Genomic DNA, 19,394 nt, shown 5'->3' on the forward strand with positions numbered 1-19,394 from the left:
TTTTTTTATATTTTGTGGGCTTTTTGCAACCCGGAGAAAAGGACTACGTGAGACGTATCGTAAACCACTCGATCGGTGGTTTCTGAAGGTGTCTGCAAATCTGCGTATCATAACTGGGGTTCTCAGCCAATAATTAAAAAGTTGGACAAAAAACCTAATTATTAGCGAGTTATGGGAAAAACAAAAAAAATGTAAGTATAGGCTATCGCGAATAGCATGCGTTTGATTGAATTCGCTTCGGACGCGCCTCTCGTTTTTTAATTCTCAGCTCAAGTTATGTGGGACACTCTGTATATAAAGCCAAAGCGCTCCATTAGCGGAAGTCTGTTTGCGGCGTCCGCCGCGATACGCGCCCACGCGTCACCCACGCGCTCTCCTCGCGATCTCCCATTTAGGGAGGCAGTCGCGCCACACTTGCTCCGTTTGCAAAGTGCCGCACCAGAGCGAGTGTCCGCGCCAGCAAAATCACGTATAGAGCTGCGCTCAAACTTCGCATTAGGGAGTATCGTAATCATCGGTGATTCTTTTGGGGTGATATATGGGGCTTTATGGCGCAAGGGCCAAGTATGGCCAAAAAGCATGGTCACGGTGATTTTTTTTTTATTAGGAGCCTCGTAACAGCACCTGAGCAGATGACGTGTGCGCGTCGCCTCCCAGATTATGCAGTACGCCGCAGGCGCGGTGGCTCCCGGTCGCGTGTTTCTATTGACGCCCAGCCCAGTGCTCGACCGCAGCACCGCCATGCGGCGCTCACGTGTACCACGTTTCTAGCTGCTTTTTTTTCCCGAAGCGCCATGGCGAGCGCTATAGATCTAGGGAGATGTGGCGCAACCCACCGCCCCGTTCCAAAGGGGACGCTCATAACATCCATCCATTCATCCATCCATGTTATGCCTGGGCGCATAATCTGCTCAGTCAGCTGTCGCTAAGAGAAGATATGTTTTTCAAAACACGCCGCCTGGGCTATTTCAAAATAAAAGTTGTATGCGGAAGCTGAGGTAACATTGGACGAAATGTTTCAGTCTGGATAAGGGGATAGAGGGACGCGATAAGAAGTTGGACGTGGTATATGCGAGGCGCTTCGATCTACAAAATCTGGCATAATCGTGGAGCATGGAGGGTTACTCGCACAATGAGCCATATCATCGCTGCAATCAAGCGTCCTTTGCTTCTTTATGTAACTGCCTCTCTTCCAGCCGAAACAGTGACTAGGCGCAGGCGCCACACACGACGCATATTAAACAAACTATCGCGCGATGTCCAAGAACAAAAAAAATTACGCAAAAGCTTCTCTGGGCGTTGTCTAAGCTTGCGTAAGCATTGTGCCAACTGCTCGCCTCCACGTAGCCCGGTGTTACTACCAATGTCATGTAACTTGATTAGGCGAGTACTAACGACAGCGCAGTGGCGACACGAAGTGGTGCCGACGGCGGCGCAAGGAGCATTGATGACGCAAGAAAAGTATGGTAGGTGGAGGTGCAAGGTGCGCTGATAACGTTCCGATCGTTATAAGCCGTTATCGCTCTTTAGCGCCTTATCCATCCGCGTCGAACCGTTATGAACCGTGAACGTACTCAGGCGGTGGCTTCGTATGGCACCGGCGCGCGTGCAGCACCTTCAAAGCGATCTGCGTTGCCCACAAAGACTGCCGACTGCCCATAGCTTCGCGCGCTGTCTTCTCGCTGCTTACTTGTTGAAGAGACGCGCACGCCCGCATCTTAAAAGCGATCTGCGAAAGTGGCAGAGTGAGGCGTGTACAGAGGGCATCGTCACCGCTGTGTTCTTACCGCTTCGTTGGCGTTGAAGCGAGAGGCAGCACAAAGGCGAATTCGCTCGCTGCAGCGGGCGCCATCTCGAAAGCGGTTGCCTTATTACGGGAGGGACGGAGGAACGGCTTTCTCGCTGGATAAGCATAGAAATGCTTACGCATTTAATGTCATAACTTACCTACACCGCCTGAACTCTGCGAATGTAGGCTGAGCCGCGATAGCTGCGCACCCGAGCAGAACCAGGAACGCAAAACCAAATACGTAGAGAGATCTAGGGCGTGTGCCTTGGCGCCTCGGCGAAAAAGTACCTAGAAACGTGGTACGTGCGGGTGGCGCATGGCGGCGCAGCGGTCGAGCACAGGGCTTGGACGTAAATAGAGACACGCGCCCGCCGCGCAACGCTGCCCGATCTCGGAGGTCATTCCGCGGAATCGGAAGTTGTGGGGTCATGCGTCGAGGTCATTACCGGCGAGTGGTAATGGCGGGATTTTTTTAAATTCTGGTATGAAAAACAGCAATACTTACAAGTTCTTAATTAATTTCTTTTATCTAAGAGAAGGGCCAGCTAGTTCTGCTGTGTACATTAGTTTAATTTTAGTAAACGTTGTGGAGAAAGTAATGTAATATTGTAATGTTAGGCTGCAATTGTGACCAGTTGTTTAGACATTTTCTTGAATAAACACGACCGTTTTGCACAAAACTACTTTAATACTGAACAAAGCACACCACAAAGAGACTAGCAACTGTTTATTTCAGATGAGTTTTGTGCATATGTGTACACTTGCGGCAACAAGATGATCAGCAAAAAGAAAGATAAAGGTGTACACACAGTATGCATCTGCTTTCTTTTTGCATCCCTCAAGCCCAATCAGCAGTATCATCAGCAGTTAGTTTTGTTACTTTCTCTGCATCAATCGAATTTATTTTGAAACAATTATTGATGATGTACTTACACATTCTACTGCATGTTTATTTGCCATGGTGCATGGATTGCTTGTAATTTTTTCGGTTAATCGCGCACATGGGATAATAGTTTTTTTTCTAACTGTTGTGTACTTATACACTGTTGACACATTAGATGCTAAGTAACCTGGAAGCTTTATCTGCTAGCAGTCATTTCAGTGCTCTCTTTACCATGGGTTAAACTCCTTTTTATCTGTCCAACGTACCTTCTTCTGCAGGCGAAAGTTATACTAGCAAAACCTTGTTTTTTTGCAATCTGCAAATTTTTGCATGCGGTTTACATTGCACTTCTTTATTCTGTGAGTTTTTTCATTGCAACTATTCACCTTTTTACACATTTCAGTCAGCTTATCCAGGACAGAGAACTGTTTCTACATCGTGCTTGCTGACTCTTCTTTAGCTTGCACAAAATATTATGTATCAATGGAAATACCATAGGTCATGCGCTGCCATTCCTATAATCGTCAATATTTCTCATTCATTGTTCTTAGCGGTTTTTTAGCAATTGACGCAATCAGGCTGTTAGGGAACTGACTATTCTTTAGTCTTTCTACCTGAACATGTAGACTTTGTGCAGCCTTATGGAAGCAAGATTTCTTCATACATTGCATTCGGAAAAAAATCGCCACGTTTCATTTTTCAAGCTTTGAGGGTGTGGAATTGCATTTCATTGTATCTGGAGATCTTAATATCTATAAAAACTATGTCAAATATTAAAGTTATGTGCAAAAGAGCACGTTTATACAGGACAACATAACATTAATCCATCATCCTTTAGCAATTGCTTAATAGTTCACATGGAACAATAATTGAATATTTTGGACAATTACATCTTTTAGAGTCATTGTAAGTGTTTACTTTTTCTGTGATCGAATGTCAGAGTCTCATTTGGCATGCATTAGTAGCTGTGATTCATTCTACTTCAATCTAAATCATTGTTAGGAACAGTATGAAGACTATAAAGGAGTTTGTTGTTGTCCTTGTTTTTGTTTCAGGGTTCCTTGACCTATCGCCACAAACTGTTTGAACCAACTGAAACAAAGGGAGTCATCTCAAACCTTATTCCTGGACGAACCTATGTCTTTGAGGTAATAAAAATATATGCTCAAAACTCTGCAAAAGACAAACTTGGGCAAGTAGAAATCAAGCACGCTGTAGTAGAATTTTTAAATTGCGAGAGAATGATTTGATATAAAGCGGACAATGCAAACTATTTATAATTACCAAAGTGTGGCGTGAAATTAGCTAACGGAAATGTTGCATGGCAACAATTGGTGCACATGCCTGTGCCTTGGAGGATATAGGGTGCAAATTTAAATGACAACCATGGACTTGAAAAAATTACCAAGCTTCCTTTCTCATCAATCAATAGAACGCAAAGTTATGTTCGTGCACATCTGTAGGTTTGGGGTTAGCATGACATTCTCTTACGTAAGCAACAAGACGTAAGCAACAAGCAGAATGCCTTCTTGTTGCTTACGATTAAATAGCTTTTCCTCCCAGTGTTTTACCAATTCCAGATTTTTTTACCAGAACCGTCACTCATATGAGGACACCATATCTGGTTCATTCCTTTAAATCATCAGAAATAAATAAGTCATTTATATCCATCATTGTCACAGCTCGCATACTTGAATACACTTACCATTTCAGATTCAAGCACACACGAAGATTGGCCCTGGTGGAAAAGGGAAATGGGAACAGACAATGCCCATCTGGGGTATGTAATGAAAATGATTTATTAATTGCTTTTTTTATCCGTGATGATGAAGAAGGTTAAGGATCATGAGCGGCTTTTATGTAAACATGTGAGGCATTGGGAGTACTGCAGTTGCATTTTTAGCTCAGACTTTTATGACTCGCACCAAGGTGTTTCAGTGGTGCAAGCAGTACAAAAGGACTCGCGTCTATGTGCTAAAATAAAATCTCATGATATTATCAGTGTAAGAGGTGTGCGAACATATTGCAACAGCGTGAAAGAGGTAGCAAGCAATAGGACAAAGAGCGCACAATTTCCCGCAATATCTTATTGAACCAGAATACTCCCATTATATTATAATAGCTTCCATATATATATATATATATATATATATATATATATATATATATATATATATATATATATATATATATATATATATATATATATATATACACACACAGGCTCCCTGAAACCTTGCTAGAGGATGTATTCCATCTCTAATCTACATTCTAGACTTTTCCCTAGTTGCCCTCTCTAGAAGCTCAGTAGTTGTAGTGATCTGCTTCTGAGTGCAAGGTTGTGGGTACAACTCCTGGTTGCAGCAACCACATTCCGGTCATCACTGAATGTCGAAAAAACAGCTTATTTACTGAGATTTCATTGAACAATAAAAAACCCAAGATGTCAGAATTATTCTGGTGCCCTTCATATCATGGCGCCTCTCAAAGCACCTGTGTTGATGTGAGCGTGTCTTACATATGCAAGGCCCAATTACCTAAACTTGCCCTGCATACGCAAATGCTAAACCACACTGACACATAACATAACCGTTGCCTTATAACGCAGCCCCACCGAAGCCCAGCGACTCTGTCTTCCCGAAGTCGGTGACCCACACGACAGCGACGATCCGGGTCAGCTTCCGCAAGAACTTCTTTGCCAATAGCCACGGTCCGATTCATGCATACACGCTCATTGTGGCCGAAGATGTTTCAAAGGATGCGGCCAGTGCGAACCTGCCAACGTGGTCAGAAGTGCAGAGCTTCCATAGTTGGCCTCCATACCAGGTACGATACACCTAAAACAATGTTTAAAGTTGCTTGTAAGGCTAAGCTATCGCATACTTCTGAACCAAGCAGATTTCAGAACTTAAGATGGCTGAAGCTTATTGCACAGTAACAATCCTATTGTTTGGGGAAACAATCATAGTTTCATTGCAAGAGGTAAGGCAAGAAACATATTGCATAGTGTTCATTACCCCGCACCTTCAACAAAACGTTACATGTGGATACGCACAGAAAAACAGACCATATGCATTGTATCGTTTTTACAAGACTAGGCAAGCTAGAGGCCAAGGCAGAAACTGGCTCGTTCCCAGGACCTAGATGATCTTCTTTGTAATATTTTACGTCAGTCGTTTGCTTAGCTGGGCTCTTAAACTTCTTTTGTGTTGCAACACTATGATTTACCAAACAATAAAACCACAGAAAGCAAATGGGAAGTTAACTGCAAATGTAGAATTAATAGGAAATCTGGAAATGAAAGTGAAATAAAAAATAAATCACTGCCTGCGGAAGCCAGCATCTCAGTATACTATGAAGCTTGTGGTTGAGAGAGAGAGAGAGAGGGCTCTTTATTAGAAAAACAGAGAATTTTGCCGGCGCGTATATAACCGCTGGCATGCTACTCTGTATAGGGATGGGGAATGGGATTAAAAGATTTCAGATAAGAGTGGGAGAAAAAAAAAGGATAAAAATAAATATGAAATGTCCGATTGGACCTGATACTAATTTTACAGGTGACATGGCGGGTAAATTTAGGCTTTTGTATAGGAAGGATGCAATTCTTAAAGCTTTCCTATTTGACCAATTTCTGTCAGGTATTTGAACAATAAATCCAAAACCCGTCGCTGTTTCGAAGGGCCGGGCATTGGACCTAAGATGGTCGGTAACGTTAACGGTTCGGGGCAAATCATGTCCATTTGGTGCTCAAAAAATTGTCTCTCGTCGCGGTACGCGGGGCATTCTAGTAATACGTGCTCAATTGTCTCTAAGTTGCGACAGTTATCACAGTATGGGCTAGTGGTAAGTCCTATGCGGTACAGATAATTGTTCGTGTATGCCACGTTCAGTCGAAGACGATGGTACAATGTCTCTAAGTGTCGAGGAAGTGGTCGTGGAATTTTCGGTCTCATTTCTGGGTCAATGTAACGTAGGAAGTTGTCTTGGTGAAGCGGCAGATTCAAGATGCGGTCTTTTTCTTGATAGGCATATTTTTTTGCCATGGTTGAAGCGTCGGCTTTTGTAAAATATGTTCTTCTGAATTTGCGGTATTGGAGTCCATTTCTGGCAGCTTCGTCCGCTCTTTCATTTCCCGAAATGCCGGCATGGCCAGGTATCCACTGGAACTTTATGCAATGCCCAGCAATCTTAGCCCTGTGGTGAAGATAAGCAATGTCAAATGCTGCTGGTTGATTATTGCAACGCTTGTGCCTGTTCCATATACTTTGTAGGGCTGCTGTCGAAGTATATACACAAGGGCCTCCTTAATGCCATAGAGCTCCGCTGAAGTAGATGATGTCGCTCGCTCAAGACGAAACGAGAATCGTTGTCCTGTAGAGGGAACAAAAAGTCCGCATGATGAACGATGTGGAGTTGTAGAGCCATCTGTGAAAATGTGCGTTGCGGCTGCGTATTCTTTGTGCATATATTCTAAAGCTATCTGATAAGTCGCTGCTTGCGGCATTTTCTTTTTCGAACTGATTCCAGGTATGTATGGTACGATTTCCAGTGGGGACAGTGTCCATGGTGGAATGTTTCGCGGCATAATTCGTGACGCCTGAGCAGGAATCGAAATAGATATGCTTCCGACGGCCTGCCCAAAGCTGGATGTAGCACGGGTTCTGGAAATATCCTTTAAAAAGTGATTCTTCGTATGAATGACGTGGCGGAGGTGTATCCGAAGTGTCTCCTGCGAACATAGCACTTCCAGAGGCAGGCATCCGGCTTCTGCTACAGTCCCTGAGCGGGATGACCCCTTCGGAAGGCCAAGACATACGCGAAGGCAGTTGTTTCGTGCTGCCTCGAGTTTTCTCTTGCTTGTGGGAGACACTTTGTGCAGGATCGGGAGGTAATATCGTAGTGTTCCGTCGACGTAGGCCTTATGGAGGAGCACCATTGATCGACAGTTGCTGCCCCACTGTGATCCGGCTAAAAATCGGAATACGTGCGACGCCGAGGAAATCTTCTCACTCAGTTTTTTCACTTGGGGCGACCATGTGAGGTTCCTATCGATCGTCACTCCAAGAAACCTTTGCGTCTTGACGTATGGAAGGGCGCGACCACCCAACACTAGTGGGTATTTTTCCATACGCCTCCGCGTGAAAGCCATGGCAACGCTTTTGTCGGGGGACAATTTCAGACCCCTTGGATTTAGGTAGGCCGATATATTTGCTAGCGCTCTCTGGAGGCGTTGTTGGGTGGTACTGCGGGAACGCGCCGCACTCCAAATGCAGATGTCGTCCGCATACAGTGTGATTTTGACGCCAGGGGGCAGGTTTCTTTTCAGATGGATGAGGACTAAATTAAATAATATCGGGCTTAACACAGCTCCTTGTGGCACTCCCTTCTCGACGGCATAAAGCGCTGTGGGGCCCTCCGGGGTACACATGAAAAGTTGGCGTCCTTGAAGATAGTCTGCAATCCATGCGTAGAGCCGTCCTCCAAGACCAAGAGTTTCCAAAGCGTCAAGTATCGCTGTATGATAGACCGAATCATATGCTGCCTGAATGTCTAAAAATAATGCAGTAGGTATGTTTCCAGAGACCAATTCCTCTTCAAGTGATGAAACCAAGGCAATGACATTATCAATTGCGGATCTATTTTGCCGGAAGCCATTCATTTCCTCCGGGTAAACTTTTGCAGTTTCCAGGAACCAATTTAGTCGTTTGTAGATCATTTTTTCGAATAGCTTCCCTACGCAGCTAAGCAGAGATATGGGTCTGAAGGAGGCGTAATTCGTTGGCTGCTTTGATGGTTTCAATATCGGAATGACTTTCGCAAGCTTCCATTCCGTAGGAACCTCCCCAGTTATCCATGAGGCGTTGTAGTACTCCAGAAGGCGTAGGCGAGATGTGTGGCATAGTTTTGCGAGCGCTTCATAACTCACGCCGTCATGGCCAGGTGATGATCGCTTGTTTACGTCGCTGATTGCTGCCGTGAGCTCTTCGATGGTGAATGGTAATTCTAAGTCAGGAAGGGTAGCTCGAGGTGGACTAGGCTGACGATTTGCAATTTGCCGCAAAGGTTGTGCCCCGTTGGAATGGAGCCTGCAGTACTGCTCTGCCACCTCTTTCAGGGATGCGCGTTCATGTAATGAGAGGGCGATAAAAGGATAAAGCTGTTGCGGCTCTTTGCGAATGCCTCTGACGACTCGCCAGATTTTGCTCAGCGGTTGTCGTATGTCCAGTGTCCCACAAAAGTCCCTCCACCTTTTTCGGTCCAGTTTGGTGAGGTAACGTCGTATATGCCTTTGTGCCCGTCGACAAGATCTGAGGTCTTCGATATTCTTAGTACGTAGAGCCTTCCTTTCGGCACGCCTTCGAATGGCACATAACCTTTCAAATTCCTCGTCGTTTGTTGGTACATTGCAATGCTTAGTGGCAGAGCGGGTACTTTGTTTGAGGCAATGAGCTATTGTCGGTATTATTTCTGTATTTATAGTCGAGGCTGTGATTCCTTTGTCTACGGCTGCTGTGTAAGCTTCCCAGTCTACCGACTTCAGTTTCACTTTTCTGGGCGACGTCCGAAAATCCAGGGCAGAGATTAGGATCGGGTAGTGATCACTACCTCGAGTCTCGAAATCTGTACACCATCCGAACATCGGGGCCACTTGACTTGATACGAATGTGATGTCAATGCAGCTAACAGTCGTCGGATTTTTCAGGTACGTTATGCTGCCATCGTTCAAGGGCTCTATATTGTATTTTGCAAAAAGCTTCGCCAGCTTGGCACCCCGACCACATGTATGTGAACTGCCCCAGATCTCGTTATGTGCGTTGAAATCGCCACAAATAATATGTGGCGACTGAGTGTTTGTCAACAAGTTTTCCAATCTGGTCACGTCGAAAGGTGATTCTGGTTCCAAGTAGACGCCGATTAGGGTAAACACTTTGGATGCAATCACTGTGGTTGCGCAAATATATTCGTTCTTGTCATGTGGTGTTACGTCAATCGCAGAGGCAGGTATGTCGTTGCGAAATCCAACGAGCAGTCGGCTAATTCCATTTTGTCGCCTTGAATGATGAAAATAATACCCCTTTATCCTAAAGTGCTCGTCGACGCGAGACTCGGAAATGACTAAAAAAGGGAATCGGTACACTCGCGTAAGATGCTTAAAGTCTGGTAACTTCGAGCGCAATCCGCGAGCGTTCCACTGGAATATAGTACATGTGCGGAAGTGTTTGTTGGTGGACACCGCTTGTGAGACGATTGTTGGCGAAGCCATCGTTGCTACTGTGAAGAATCACGGCTTTGCGCCGTGAAAGAAGACGACACTAGCGGTTCCAAAGCCAGGATGGCCTCTACTACAGGGATGCTCTTAAACGATGGGCTGGCACGGAGAATAGCCTTGAGTGCGGCGAACATCATGGGAATCAGCACACTTGATATCTCATTTGTAGTGCTACCATCTAACGACCTTTCTTGGTTCTTCCTGTTCTTCTGCTGCGACCTTGAGGACACTTGTTGCTGTCGTGGGGTTGAGGTTATATAACTTGAGGGCATTGATGGATTCGTTGCAGTTGAAGGCCTTTGCTGGTTTTCTTTCACGACTGAGGCGTAGGACTTTTTCAAAGTCGTGTCGCTGCGCTGCACCGTGTCGTGTTGCTTTTGGTTTGTAGATGTATACATCACATCCGGATTCGGTGGTGGTTCTCGTCGTTTCCGTACTTTTCCTTGGATTTGCTCCATAGTCCGTGCAAGAGTGGCTGATTTCTTTTTAGGACACCCTCCGTATGACGCAGCATGCTCAGCTCCACAGTTTGCACACCGAGGCTGGGAACGTGACGTGCACTCCTTATGCGTATGTGGACCAGCGCATATCTTGCAGCGGATGGGGCCTTTACAATATTTCGCTATATGTCCGTGTCTTTGACATCTGAAACATTGAGTAGCAGACCCCATGTATTCCGTCACGGGATAACTGCAGAATCCAAGCTACACTCGGTTTGGTAAAGGGGCGTCCTTAGCGAATTCCAGGATGACCGAGCGTCTTCGGGTTTCCGTTACTACGCCATCTTCGTTAGGGACGTAGAAAACTTGCCTTTTAGCAGATATGACGCCTTGTTCGCTCAAATACTCCTTGAGGTTGTCATCTGAGTACTCAACAGGAACGTCCTGTATCCTCCCGTACGTGGCAGAGTAGGAGTATGGAACTCGAGCTTCTACAGGAATGCCCGATAGATCTGTCACTGTGAGGAGACGATTGGCTGCGGGAAGTGTAGAGACTGTCACCATGAGGCTTCCATCCTTGTTGAGACGGTGGCTGAGTATCTTTTCTTGGGCTGTTGTCACGACCGCAGAAGCCAGAAGATTCGGGTTTACTCTCCATAAGCTGCTGTCAGGCTGAGTTGGCTTGAATATAACAGGAACACCTGCGGCTCTTTTCTTTTTGTAAGAGACAACAGTGAAGGCTGTCTGATCCATCTCTTCATTGTCTCCTGCAGATTCTCTTGTGTCGATGTCATCTTCACGTAGCCTCTTCCTTGCTTGTTCATCTTCTCCGTGGTCTACAGAAGCAACGTGCTGACCTGATTGCTGATTGCTTGCGACGGATGCCATCAGAGCATCACGAAGGGCGGCCGACGGCGGAGGCTCGCCTCGCTGCTTCGGTCCGGTGCGCTTCGGGAGCCGCTTGCTGTGCTTCTCTCGCAGGACGGTGACCCCCAGACCGGCGTTTGGTGAAAGAGGTGCACAAAGAGTAAAAATGAGCTCTACACTTGCTAAAAAAGACTTAAAATTACAGACGGGCGTTCGGAACCGAGCCTATCACTCGTCGTCTTCGTCTTCCTTCCCGCTTGTGGTTGAAAGGATATGTTCCACATTTATCACCATGGGCATGAATGGTGCTGAATAATACGGGTGTCACATGCGCATTTCCAGTTGCAGTCGTGTTCGAATGGGATCGAACTCCTCAATCATGATTGGCTCCTTTGCACAAGCTGTGAGAGAGAGCCTATCTTGATCGAGAAATTCAATCCAAAATAGGCGTGATCGTGGCCAAAAGTGCCCAGTGTGACCAGGGTATTATGCTCCCAGCTGGCTAACACAAACATGTAATGCGACTGGCTGTGTGCAACGTGCCACTTACATTGACAGTATTTCACACATCTCGTAATTTACGATGGCAGGAGAGGTCATTATTAACTGGGCGATTGTTCATGGTGCAGGTGACAGAGCCGTACTACCCATTCAATGGCACTCTCACCGAGGAATTCGTGATTGGTTCAGAAGACTGCAAGGGTGACAAGGGTTACTGCAATGGACCGTTAAAACCTGGCTCGACCTACAGGGTCAAAGTGCGCGCCTACACCGCGCCGGACAAGTTTACCGACACTGTCTACTCGTACCCAATCCAGACAGGTGAGATTATTTTCGTGTGGAAGTAGACTAAATTGTAGATGAACACTGGAATATTACAACAAAGTGCTTGTCTTTCTTTTCTGATAGGAAAGAGACGGCCCTGAAATACGGTTAAACCTAGACATAACGAACTTCAATATAACGAAATTGTCGCAATAACGTAGTACTTAACTTTCCATAAACTCTTGTACATAAATACCATGTATTTAGAACCGCAACATAACGATATGTGTTTGTATGCAATTTCAACAGAATGAAATTTCACTGCCGCCGCAAAGAAATGCCGAGACACTAAATGGAAACTTCCGCGGTTGCAGATGGACAAGCGGCTGCTTGCAAATGCACCTCTCAAATCAGCGACCGCCGAAGTCTAGCCGCATCATGTTCCGTATAAAGTCTAAGTGCGATAAGATCCTATCGCGTCCCGCCCACTGTGTGCTTAGTTGCGAGTGAACGTGTGCGAGAGTGAAACAACATGGTGGCTTCGCGAATGACGCTTCCCGCGCGAGCAAACGTGACGCAATCAAGCGGGCATGAGGGTGTGGCGGGCGGGGGGGGGGTGGAGTAGGGGGCAAGTTAGCGCGCGTCTCGGCCATGGCTCTGCGTGGCTGTGCACGGCTGAGGTTATACGCAGCTGCGCACCCGGCTTTAGAGGTGATCTGCCACGTGTGCATAAGAGTGGGCGTGCCGAGACGGCATGTGCACCATGTTAGCTGTCTTCCCGCGCGTTTAGTATTGAAGGTTGCGTAATCTGTAGTTTCGGTGACCCATTGGAGCGAAAGGCAGACAAAGAATGCGCTCCCCGCTACCGGCGCTATCCCTGATAGCGTCGTCCCAGTGCGGGTGACGCTGTCAACCACGGGGGCGGAGTGCCCGCGAAAGCGTGGCTGACTTCGCTTAATTCGTGCATCCAATGTGAAGATATCGTCGATGTATGCGGCATGAAACCGTGTCATTCGTCGCCGACTCCCAAATTTATCAAAATGAATTGTTTTCTCATTCAAATTTACTTTTTTTTATTTTGCAATAACTTAGAAAGTTATGCGGCCCCTTTGCGTCTAAGATAAATCGATCGGCGACTGTTCTTATTTGCATAAAAGGTTGAATTTCAACACAACGAAATTTCGATACAAGGAAGCCAATTGCCGATTTTACAGACTTCGTTATATAGAGGTTTAACTGTATATATAACCAGACAGTCGGCATTCTGACTCCTGTGAAACGAATATCCTATAGTCATTGACTATGCGATGATAGACTACCCTGTGGTGTCATGACTGTTATACAAGTGATTTATGCCCGGTCATTTATTTACTTCTTTGTTGCAAATGAGTTATATAAATGCTGTGTTCGAAATATTTGCTCCTGCATAATGATGAATATGTTCGATTGCTTTTCATTTGATAACCTTGCGCTCAAAATATTTTTTGTAAACTTGCCCCCCCCCCTTTTAGTGCAAGAACTCATGACAAGTACGTTGATAAGATTGTGACAACTAAGTATAAAAATAAATAACCATAGTGTTTAGCGACTACATATGGGTACATCATTAAAACTTCTTTCTGGGCGAATTGGTGCGTACTTGACATAAAATTGTTACAACGCAAACACATGCAACCACAAACTATGAAGGACAGGACACAGGACACAGCGCTTGTGTCCTGTCCTTCATACTTCGTGGCTGCATGTGTTTGCGCTGTAACAATTCTTATGTCAAATATAGGTACAGACAATGCATTGTGCTATAGTGATGACAAAGAAGAAAACTTCATTTCTGAGCCTAACTTTATTCTACCTATCGGATCAGCATTTATTTAACTGAAATCGGTTTCTTCAAATTCTTTATTAACATTCCATTTATTCGCCTCTTCGGTGTAACTTCTTTTAAAGTTCACCCTTCAGTTAGTCTGACTGCTCATTCACATACTAGTCTACTAGGTATTGCAATATTTTCTTTTGTTTTTTTTCCTTTTCATTTGCGTTTCTGATTTTTCAAATAAGAATTATCTTGAGTTACCTCCGGTCACTCGATTCCTGGCCTGTCCCCCTTAGTGGGTACGAGCCATAAAGGAGGTCCATCATCATAATCTTACAGTGCAGGTTGGGTATGAGCCATGTTTTGAGGCCACAAGAACAACATTAGTGCAAATTCATCATTTGACGACTGCCATTTCTCTGTTCTTTCTTCCAGACCCAGACAACACTCCCCTGATTGTTGGCATCCTAGTTCCTCTCTCCTTATTGGTTATACTCGCTGTCTTATTGGTTTTCCTGAGGCGCCGGCGTCTAGGACCTTTCGCACCCCACTCCAGAGGTGACCCTCATTCCAAGGACCATGACATTGTCTCCATAGCTGAAAGCGAAATGGTAAGTACCGTATCCTGAAGGACAAAATGTGCCACGGCTTTAAACAGAGTTAAAATTTTATCGAGCTTGATTGCTTCAGGAACTGCTGATGGATTTTCAGAGCCTACCGTGTCCGACTAGTATTACACATAACACAAATAACCAATGATTTGTGATTGGGTTTGCAGCTGTCATCCTAAGATCACTATGCAGAATCTTGTCAACTCCAACAAATCTCTTGTAAGCTCTTTTATTGTGTGACTTGGTAGTTAATGGCTAGTTTCTATTGCTAGTGGCTGTTGTGGAACAGAATATAAAACATTGTTGCACTATCTGAGTGAAGAGAAGACAGCATTAAACAGGAAAACCTATTTCCAAGTTGGTAGGGCAAAAACACAGGTTATTGTTTATATACAAAAAGTGCTGAAACTTTAATAACGTATTAATACTAGCCCAAGCACTTCTGTGCCGCAAGGTTCATTTGTCACCTGTGGGCTTGATAAAGTCATTAAGAAGGACTGCGAGAGAAAAAGTATGGGTTTTGGCTTTCATTATGCCCTGCCATGCTGCATATAGATGAAATTGAACATTACTTTCGATGCCTGCATTTATTCAGAACATGACCTGGTCAGGGTTACTGATGACATTAGTTGGCTTGCCAGCCTACTTATAAATAGTAGCAGTATGTTCTTGCTGGTTTATGTAGGTTATGACTACTCACAAAGGAAAATCAGATCACAACCTATTTATACCAATACATCTCACTAAAACAATCATTTAGGTGACTGCACGGAGTTCACAAGGTACTCACTGGCTTGACGGTGTGTCCGCTGTGAATACAGATAACCAGTCGTCCAGTGAAACTCAAGGACTTCCTCGAACACTACCGCATCATGTCGGCAGACTCGGACTTCCGGTTCTCCGAGGAATTCGAGCTTCTCAAGCATGTCGGCCGAGACAAGCCGTGCGGTGCAGCCGACTTACCGGTGAACCGGCCCAAAAACCGGTTCACGAACATCCTGCCGTATGACCACTCGCGCGTCAAGCTGCTACCCACTGATGACGAGGACGGTTCGGACTACATCAACGCCAACTATATTCCAGTGAGCTTCTCCATCGCTGTTTAACTCTTTAATCACTGCTTACTCTGAATTGGTGCTTTGATTTCATCAGTGACCCGCCACATTGGCTCAGTGGCTATGGTGTACTGCTATTGAGCAAAAAGGTTCTGGGTTTCATTCTCGTCTTTGGCGGCTGCACATCAATGGAGGCAGAGTGCAAAAATGCCCATGTGCTTAAAATTTAGTTGCTGCAATAAAGAATCGAAAGTTGCCTAAATAATTCTGTGGTTTTCTGTGACAGTGTCTACCAAAGCCTGCAGGCTGCCTTAGGACATTAAACCTCATATTTTTGATAAAATATTTCATTTGTTTAGTTGCAGCATATTTACTGGTAGTAAATAGCTGAACTCTAACCACATTCATCCCAAATAGTCCACTATTGTCCTTAAAAAAAGGATAAACAACGTGTTCTACTGTCATGTCGATCTGTGGGTCTGGGATAGAATAAGCGAGAAATTTTAAAGGAATGTTAAAAACTATGTGAGCAATGTAAAGGGAAATGACAGGTGTAATTTTGTATGACATAAAGATGGCAATACATAATAGGAATAAAATGCAAGTAGGCAGTGCATACACTCTAGTGGAGAAGAGGAGGAACGTGTGGGTTTGAGGTTGGTCACATGATTTGCAGATCATATAAGTAGCTGTCTATTAGAGCAACAGAATGGGTACCAAGGGAAGGGAATGCAGCCAAGGGGAGCAGTAAGTCAGATGGAAAGATAACTAAAGATAAGGAAATCAGTGGTTATAGAGCAGGTTGGGTTGTTGCAGGTTACTCCAGGAAAATGCGACCATTTTTAATCTCGGCTAGAGAACCATTTGCTCGCATTTGGCTGTATTAGAACAAGAGGAATGGTCATTGATGCGACCTCTGCAACCGACTGCACTGATGCTGGGATGATATCAATGCTAAACAGATCTTGTGTTGTAGAATGCTGGTATTCAAATGAGAATAGGGCAACTTCACAAAAAAGTAGGCAACGAAACACACCGACTCATAGCTCAAGTATTGTCGTGAAAAGCCAGCCTATATTTAGGTAGGAGTACTTGCAAAAGAAAAAAAAACACGAAACATGCCAATGAATGGCAGGAATGCAGACAAACCGCTGGAAGAAACACCTTGTAAATGGTTAATTATGTTTAAGAATGCAAACTCTGTTACTGATTCTCCACTTCTTGCTGTATCCTTTTTCTTGTTGCCTAGTTTGCAGACCGTTTTTGCTAACTTTCGTGTTAACCATTTCCTTTTTTTGCATATTTAGCCTTAAGCGCATTAGCTTTATGTGATAAAACATGAGGTGTTCGTCATTACTCGTCCATCTCTATGCACTCTTGCACTTATCCGTTGATTCCCCGTTCTTGTTTATGTATATCTTTAGTTCTTTTTTTTCATTTGAAATGCGCCGCGCTTATCAACTTTCCATCCTATGTCTTTCTAGCACCTAATGATGTTTTCTTTCCCCAACTGCGCCAGGGCTTCAACTCTCCCCGTGAGTTCATCGTGACCCAGGGCCCACTACACAGCACGCGTGACGACATGTGGCGCATGGTATGGGAACAGAACTGCCGTGCCATTGTCATGCTGACACGCTGCATAGAGAAAGGGCGCGAGAAGTGCGACCACTACTGGCCTTTCGACACGCAGCCCGTCTACTACGGTGACATCCAGGTCACCATTCTCAATGAGTCGCAATACGCCGACTGGACCATCTCAGAATTCAAGGTTTCCCGGGTGAGTAGACGCTGTCTCCCGTATCCCGTGGCTGTTATAGTATCGGTGGCAAATTGCATTATTGAACCTGAAGCAGTTTGACTCGGAACAAATGAATGAGGACCTGAGCCAAGATGGTGCAAGGGTAATTTGCACAATAATATGAAGCAGAACTAATCGGAGGAGGATGGTCAAAGCCAAGCAATATCTTGTCGGCATATCGACTGAGATGTGCTGCTAAGTACACTTATTGTTTAGCTGTATTTGTTAATGCCATGCGGCATGTGAATGTTGTGAAGTGTGGGCATGTCGCAATGCACTACACAGGCTCTTGCCTCGCCTCACAAGTAGCCGAGATACATGTGTATTCTTTTTCTGCACCTATGGCCAGCACCCCATGAAACGTTGCCCTTGCTCCAAAGTATTTTTGGTATCTTGCATTCACGTGTCATCGCTCCAGCATAGTGTGTCATGTTTGACAGAAGAGTGCTGTGTATGGGGTATGCAAAAAAAGTTAGTTCTGCGCTGTCTGTCATCACCTGAAGTGGGCACGCAGGTTGCTTGGAACACCAATTTGTAAGATCTAGTATGCGAAGTGGTGGTTAGCCTGCTAAAACAGTGAGGGAATATATTTAGCGATATATGTGGGAATAGCCATTGTGTTCATTCTCTTTTCGAGGTCATACATATTCATTTTCCCACTAAAAAAAACGCTCATTTGCACTTCCTTTACAGGGAGACCAATCCCGAATAGTCAGGCATTTTCACTTCACGACGTGGCCGGACTTCGGGGTGCCTGATCCGCCGCAAACGCTGGTGAAATTTGTCCGAGCATTCAGGGAGCGAGTCATCCCTGACACCAAGCCCATTGTCGTCCACTGCAGGTAATGCATAAATTTTATTGTGCAAGTGTATTCTGTGAAAATCTTTTTGTGTGAGAGGAACAGTGCATGTCCATTACATTATTAAGCATTTGCATAGTATGCCAATAAATCACTAAATCTCTCAAATGATATATGAATCAAAGAAATGTTTATAACTTATATATCTATACAGGGTTTTTCTTTTAGCCTTAACAGATCCATTTAAAAAACACTCGTAGCATACAGTGGGATTCTGCTTCCGCAGTGAAATTAATATAAACTCGCTGACATCACAAAGCGAACCCCAATGGTCCGTTTGCTAATTAATTCACTATCAATTGTTTTGACATTTATGTAGTAGTATGAATGGCTCTTATTCCCCCAAGGCACTCCATTTTGTTCACTTTCTTTACTGCCATTGTGTGCCAAAATGTTCATTCCAATAATTGTATCTCAACTTGCCAACTGACATAATGTTTGATGTTTATTTGTCAATACTACTCGTGAAACGAGTAAAGTGATAGAGTAAACTGTCCTGCACTTTCCTGCTTTGATTTGGTTTACATCTGGAGTGGCCATGATTCCTTTTGTGGTTGGCTGGCTGATTACCAGCTCTGGCATCTGCAAATTTCCATGTCACTCACCCACGTTGTGCCTTTGACGAGGTGAACTATTTGCACTTGTAAAGCATTAGCTTTCCTTAGCTCGTTGCACGATTTGGCACTTTGGCATAATCCGCACGGGTGGGCGATCCCAGGGGTAGTGCTGTGTACAGCTTCCACAGGTTGTGCAACCACCGGGTATGCCATCAGTATGTGCCATCGTCACAACACCATCATCGTCTTGCTGTTGTCGTGCTGTCATCATCAAGCGATTGTCGCCATACAGTCATTGCACCATTATCTTCATCCAATTCTCATCATACAGTCACCGTCACACCGTCTTTGTCACGCTGCCATCATCTGACAATCATTGTCATCGCATTGTCATCATACCGTCATCGTTTTATTGACGTCATTCTTTCTTCACTGCTCCACTGTAATCATGCTGTCACACAATCACGATTATGCTGATGTTTTCGTGTCATTGTCATCATTGCGTTGTTGTCATACAGTCATTGTCATGGAATCACCAAACAGTCATAGTGATGCTGTCATGGTTATTCCATTGTTGTCATTCCAGCCTCATCATTCGACTCTCGTCACGCCGTCATTGTCATGCTGTCATTGTTATGCTATCCTCGTCATTTCAGTATTGTCATCTCAATGCCATGCCGTCATTA

The 19,394-nt window shown here is 44.8% G+C and overlaps 1 protein-coding gene across 3 annotated transcripts in view; it reads left to right on the forward strand.

Annotated features, from left to right (window-relative positions):
- The window catches only part of Ptp10D (Protein tyrosine phosphatase 10D), a 181,810-nt gene that overhangs the window by 146,537 nt on the left and 15,879 nt on the right, over nucleotides 1-19,394 (forward strand). For all 3 annotated transcript variants that reach the window (XM_070527184.1, XM_070527183.1, XM_070527185.1), the window contains 8 exons: nucleotides 3,728-3,820; nucleotides 4,386-4,452; nucleotides 5,281-5,498; nucleotides 11,879-12,071; nucleotides 14,263-14,438; nucleotides 15,260-15,520; nucleotides 17,013-17,270; nucleotides 17,985-18,133. In XM_070527184.1, coding sequence (XP_070383285.1) covers nucleotides 3,728-3,820; nucleotides 4,386-4,452; nucleotides 5,281-5,498; nucleotides 11,879-12,071; nucleotides 14,263-14,438; nucleotides 15,260-15,520; nucleotides 17,013-17,270; nucleotides 17,985-18,133 — 1,415 coding nt within the window. The remainder of the gene's footprint in view (nucleotides 1-3,727; nucleotides 3,821-4,385; nucleotides 4,453-5,280; nucleotides 5,499-11,878; nucleotides 12,072-14,262; nucleotides 14,439-15,259; nucleotides 15,521-17,012; nucleotides 17,271-17,984; nucleotides 18,134-19,394) is intronic.

This window comes from Dermacentor albipictus, chromosome 10 (assembly GCF_038994185.2).
Source record: "Dermacentor albipictus isolate Rhodes 1998 colony chromosome 10, USDA_Dalb.pri_finalv2, whole genome shotgun sequence".
NCBI lineage: Eukaryota > Metazoa > Arthropoda > Arachnida > Ixodida > Ixodidae > Dermacentor > Dermacentor albipictus.